The 6000-nt window shown below is 41.9% G+C and overlaps 1 protein-coding gene across 1 annotated transcript in view; it reads left to right on the top strand.

The window, feature by feature from the left end:
- lcor (ligand dependent nuclear receptor corepressor) overlaps nucleotides 1–6000 on the top strand; it is a 78162-nt gene that overhangs the window by 49621 nt on the left and 22541 nt on the right. Inside the window, exon 2 of the mRNA XM_028564319.1 lies at nucleotides 703–768. Within this exon, the coding sequence (XP_028420120.1) occupies nucleotides 703–768 (66 nt within the window). The remainder of the gene's footprint in view (nucleotides 1–702; nucleotides 769–6000) is intronic.

Below are 6000 nucleotides of genomic sequence, written 5' to 3'. Positions count from 1 at the left end.
TGTGTGTGTGTGTGTGTGTGTCTGTGTCTGTTTGTGTCTGTGTGTGTCTGTGTGTGTCTGTGTGTGTCTGTGTGTCTGTGTATGCATAATATGCGCTCACCCAGCCTCGTGGTTGTAGATATTTCCTGTTTCTGTTTGTGGCCAAAAAGCTTTTGCATAAACTTGGGGAAATGGGGATCCCAAATTTGCCTTGACCAATTGTTTGTATTTTTTAAGTGTGTGTGTATGTGTGTGTGTGTGTGTGTGTGTTTGTGTGTGTGTGTGTGTGTGTGTGTGTGTGTGTGTGTGTGTAAAAGAGCTTCCATTCCATTGTGCGAGTGATTATACTTTTTTTTTTTTTTGTCAGTTTCCAATACCAACATACATGTTTATTTACACCCTCCAAATTCACCACACGATTTAAGATTACAAACTGCTGTGTGCTGCTATTTCCAGTTTTTTTTTGTTGCCGCTTTGTTTTTGTTGCTGCTAGGGGAGAGCAGTGGAGGCTGTGCATCAGCAAAATATACCCTACGGGATATGTTATTTGTCATTTCTGTTCTGTTAAGCCTTCAAAAGATGAAATAACGGCTTCAAAAATGTGTGTGTTTTTTCTTCCCCTTACGGTTTGTGTCTACATAGCATTTTAGCCGCTGTCATTTGTCGTTTTGATGGTAAACATGTCAGCTTGCATTAACATCACATCTCTTTTCTTTTTCATAGGCTTTGAAAGCATTTTGGAAGGCTTGTTTGGGCCCGGACTAGTCAAAGATATCACCCTTTTCCAAGGTAAACAACAACACAAACACATACACTTTTCGCAAATACAACTTTATACAGATCGAGAGCAACCTTAGTCGCAATGCAAATGACAAATATATGTTAAATAAATGAAACGGCAATGGCTAGAAACTGTGAACGTGAACAAAATCAAATCTGTAAAATGGAAAATAATATTGATGTCCTGATGCCAATGGTGGACTAAAATTATTCAGATGTTGTTGTTCTGTGGAATGCCTTTTACATTTTTGCCTGCACTTTGTTAAAAGTCGTTATTCTGCATGCGCTCAGCTTAGAGATTTTTTCAGCGTGAGAGACAATTTGGACGCTCAATGAATACATTAAAAAGACTGTAAGCATCATCGGCCTTTCTATCTATTGAGCTATCATGCAGACATTTATTTATTGACCATACTGCCAGAACGGCTCAGAATACATAACAGTGTGATTAATTCATACAACAGCCGTGTGTAATTTATGCCAAACTCATGCTGGAAAAACCTGCTAGATGTCACTAAACAGAGGTGGAGAAAAGAAAAAAATCTATAAATGTGAAGCTGGTTTCTAAACGTATCTCTGACTGAACTGAGAAGAGACGTTCGTATTCTCGCAAAGACGCAAAAAGCCACATCGAAGCGCTGCCAAGAGCATGCCTCAGGGCGTCTTTATTTTGTGACAAACTTGAGCAAACTGCTTTTGTTTCGCCATGAGCAGAAAGAAGGCTTCTGTTCATCTGGGCAACGCGAGGGCCGTCGGTGGAATAAAAGCGGCTGCACGCAATCTGCCATTTGCAAAATGCTCTGCCACTCGAAAAAAAATCTGACTCATCATCATCATCATCAGCGACATCGTCGTCCTATGGTTAACAGTAAAGCACGAAAACAGGAATCGTTTCATTTGTATCGGTTGTGCAGTCAGATAATTAAACCGTATTCTTTGACTGCTAGGCTATTCACCGGATGATCCAGCTAAAAAATGGAAGCCTTCTAATTGGGTGCTCCTGGCTGGTGTACACATTTAAAAAAAATTAAAAATAAGCATCATTAAGTATTAGTTATGTACAAAGTAGACTTCTGGATGCTAAGAGCTGTCCTGGGTTTGATATGTTTGTCATTTATTTATGTGTAGGTCATGTTGCATTGCACAGTGTTTAGCCACATGTATGTAGAAACTGTCCTCTGATTCACTTTCCTGCTCCGAGTGACACAAATTAAACATGAATGTCATGAGAATAAAGTGAGCAACGACCAATCTTTCCTAAACCCCCAGCTCTCTCTCTCTCTCTCTCTCTCTCTCTCTCTCTCTCTCTCTGTCTCTCTCGTCCTGTCAAGGAGAAATGAGGTCAACATGGTGTCCTGGAGTCATGTGACCCCTCCCCCACCAATTTATGACATTTTTAGAATATTTCTGGGCTTGTCATTTTCACACACACACACACACATACACACACAAACGTTTGTTTCATTATCTTTGTGGGGACCGTCATTGACATAATGCATTCCCTAGCCCCTTACCCTAACCTTAACCATCACAACTAAATGCCTAACCTTAACCCTTACCCTCACCCTAACCATAACCTAATTCTATCCCTAATCCTAAAACCAAGTCTTAACCCTCAAACAGCCCTTTAAACTTGTGGGCCCCACAAAGCTGTGCAGAGAAGTATACTGTATTCCCCGTTTTTTGGACCCCACGAATATAGTAAAACAAGCCCACACACACACACACACACACACACACACACACACACACACACACACACACACTTTTTCTCTCTCTTAGTAAAGCCGGCACTTGTTTACATACAGCGCTACAGACTGTGAAACCTGTGCATGTCAAGCACACAAACACAAGCCAACATCACTAGAGTTTTACATTAAAGGGGATGTGTCATGCTCATTTTCAAGTGCATACTTGCGTTTTGGGGTTCTACTAGAACATGTTTACATGATTTAATGTTCAAAAAACCACTTCCACGTAGTCTATCTGAACATACCTGTATCCACTCTCTGTCTGAAACGCTCCGTTTTTAGCGTCACGTCTCTTTAAGCCCCGCTTTTGACGGCTCATTTAAAGGCACAGTTTCTGAATACGGCCTTTGTGCATTTCTCTGTGGATTGAGCTTTTTTTTTTTGCCTGACAAGCCAGACCCACATCAAGATGTTGGGTCTGGGAACTCACCAGTGACAGGGCTCAATCCGATGGACGGGATAAACTGTTGTCTTTCAAATTCCCTCTGCACGCCATGGGATAGGCTACGTTTTTTTACTTTCACAGTATTTATACAGCGCCTCAACCTGCTTTATAATATAAAAAAAAGACATGGAAATCTCACTTTTTACAATATGGGACCTTTAACGTTAAATGGTGTGACATGTTGTGTATCAAATTATTTCCCCTCAAAGAGCACTTCTCTTTTACATAAATGATTAGTGATTTCCTGCATTTCCCTGAAATCCCTGTGACATTTAAAGAAGGCATGTTTAAAGAAGGGGCACATGGCATGTTGCCTTGGCTGCATCAAGTGTGAAAAATGTCATGTGACCAGATTTACAGTGGTGCTCATAAGTTTACATACCCATGCTAAAGTTGACTAAAAAGAGGAATAAAAAAATCATCTTTTGGAAATTGATCTTAATGCCTTAATTAAAAGAATTAGGAAAAATCTGACCTTTTAAGGACACCAATTTTCTTTGTGAATGAATAATGTATCATAAATAAAGGTTCTTCCTTAAAATACAGGGGCGTAAGTAAGTACACCCCTATGTTAAATTCCCATAGAGGCCGGCAGATTTTTATTTTTAAAGGCCAGTTATTTCATGGATCCAGGATACTATGCATCCTGATAAAGTTCCCTTGGCCTTTGGAATTAAAATAGACCCCCCATCATCACATACCCTTCACCATACCCCCACATCATCACATACCCTTCACAATACCTAGAGATTGGCATGGGGTACTTTCCATAAAATCTTCTCTCAATGCAAATCAGACCAGCTATTAGGCTAACTGAAATAAAACCATGCCAATCTGTATGGTGAAGGGTATGTGATGATGTGGGGGGGGGCTATTTTAAGAGAGAGGGGGGAATGACATGCAGCAAAGGGCAGCAGAGCGGAGTCGATGCCGGGACCGCTGCGTCGAGGAGTAATCCTCTATATATGGGCGCCTGCTCTACCGACTGAGCTATCCGGGAGCCCTGACTCTGATTTCTGGTAGCTGAAAATGTTAAACGATGAAAATTGCAGTTTAATCGACAAGTCTTTGCTCTCTGATTCTGAGAAACTGACACTAAATCCTCATGTTTGAAATAGACATTAAAAAAAATACATTAAACAACAAAATGTAGCCAGAAATGTCTCGCTGAGTTTTTTTAAATGTATATTATTTCCGCTTAACCACACAGACTGCTACACACACACACACAAACACACACACACACACACACACACACACACACACACAGTGCTGAGTTGAGGAGGTGTCTCCAAATGAAGACATGAACAGGTCAGAAAGTGGTATTGAAGAGGATTCTTTTTTTTTTCTGTCTCGGTCTTGACTATCTTTTATTTGGACTCGGTCTTGACTTGGACTTGAACCTCTTTGGACTTGGTCTTGACTCGGTATCTGGTGCTGGTCCTGGTCCTGGACTTGGACTCGACAAAGGTGGACTTGACTACGGCCCTGGTAAACACACTGACTGTTGAGTGGTAACTTAGAGATTCATGTTAACCGTCAACATCTTCCTCAAGCTCACAAACTCGCACGCACACACACACACACACACACACACACACACACACACACACACACACACACACACACACAGAAACTTGACTACTGTGAGGGTGTGAGGTCACGTTAGCAGTGGGACTCGAGATAATTGGCGCCTTCCCAGGGATGTTGTAAGTGGCACAACCACGGGGCTCAAGCACAGCTCACCTTTGACCTTTTCATTACAGTGATAGAAAGAAGAAGAGGGGGAAAGAGTAATAGACTGGCTTTTTATCTGTTGCACGTCTCACAGCAGTGGAAGAGGAAAGTGGAGTATGATTGGAAAAGACAGAGATGTGACCTGCTGCACTATAAGGAACGCGCCATGTACGAACTGCCACTTGTACACACACACACACACACACACACACACACACACACACACACACACACACACACACACATAGAAAACTGCAGTGCAGCCAGACCTCGTGTGGTTCATGGAACATGTTTTTGGAAGTTTTAATTCCTTAAAAAGCAATTTAGCAGCAGCCGCAAACCAGCGGTTTATCTTTTCACCTCGGTTTCATAACGTTAACGCCGGTTCTGGTTCCGTTCTCTGGTTTGGATGTGAGCCCCGAACCACTCCCGTGGGTCGTATTACAGGGCAGGAATAAACAACCTGTGTCGTCGTTTGGTTTGGAGGACTCGTTGAAACGGTCCGTTGTACAGAAATAACAGAATTCGGTGATTGACCAATCAGAATCAAGTGTACAACAGGGCTGCCTCACAGCCTCATAGGCATAATTTACAGGGTGGGGGGTTACAACCCCCCCAATAATCAAAACTGGCCAGTGCAACCTACCCCAAAAACTGTATATAATTTCCTTTTTTTAGGCATTTTTAGGCCTTTATTTCCACAGATGAAGACATGAAAGGGGAAAGAAAGGGGGATTGACATGCAGCAAAGGGCCGCAGGTCGGAATTGAACCCGCAGCCGCTGCATTGAGGAGTAAAACTCTATAGATGTGAGCCTGCTCTCCCAACTGAGCTAACCCGGCCACATATCATTTCTTACTTTTGGCTGATTTAAGACCTCCCAGAGGATAATAACTTTAAATAAATAACATTTCTTTTCACAATTAACACTTGAAAATGATGATGGCACTCGCGGATGACAAGGTAGCACAAAATGTAAAACAATATTTTTGGTGTTTTAATTATTTTTTTTAGCATCAGGGTCCTGCGTCACCCTGTCTGGGTTCTAATTCGCAGTAATGACCGCCTCGCTCTACATTATCCCTTACATAATGTTGTTGTACATGACTGTTAAAGTCAAGTGAAGGATGATGAGATGTTCCACCACGCTTTCATCCTCAGGGCTGATGAAACACGTTTCTAAGTTTCTGAAAAGGTGACATTTTGGAGGTTCTGATCTGACATATACTGTACGTTCCCAGTATATTGTGACCGTATTGATTTTGTGTCTCTCTCTGTCTGTCTCTCTCTTTCTCTCCCTCTGGCTCT

The sequence above is a fragment of the Perca flavescens genome, chromosome 2 (assembly GCF_004354835.1).
Source record: "Perca flavescens isolate YP-PL-M2 chromosome 2, PFLA_1.0, whole genome shotgun sequence".
Taxonomy (NCBI): domain Eukaryota; kingdom Metazoa; phylum Chordata; class Actinopteri; order Perciformes; family Percidae; genus Perca; species Perca flavescens.
The sequence above is the reverse complement of the archived record's forward strand: the minus strand, read 5'-3'. Positions and strand labels throughout refer to the sequence as shown.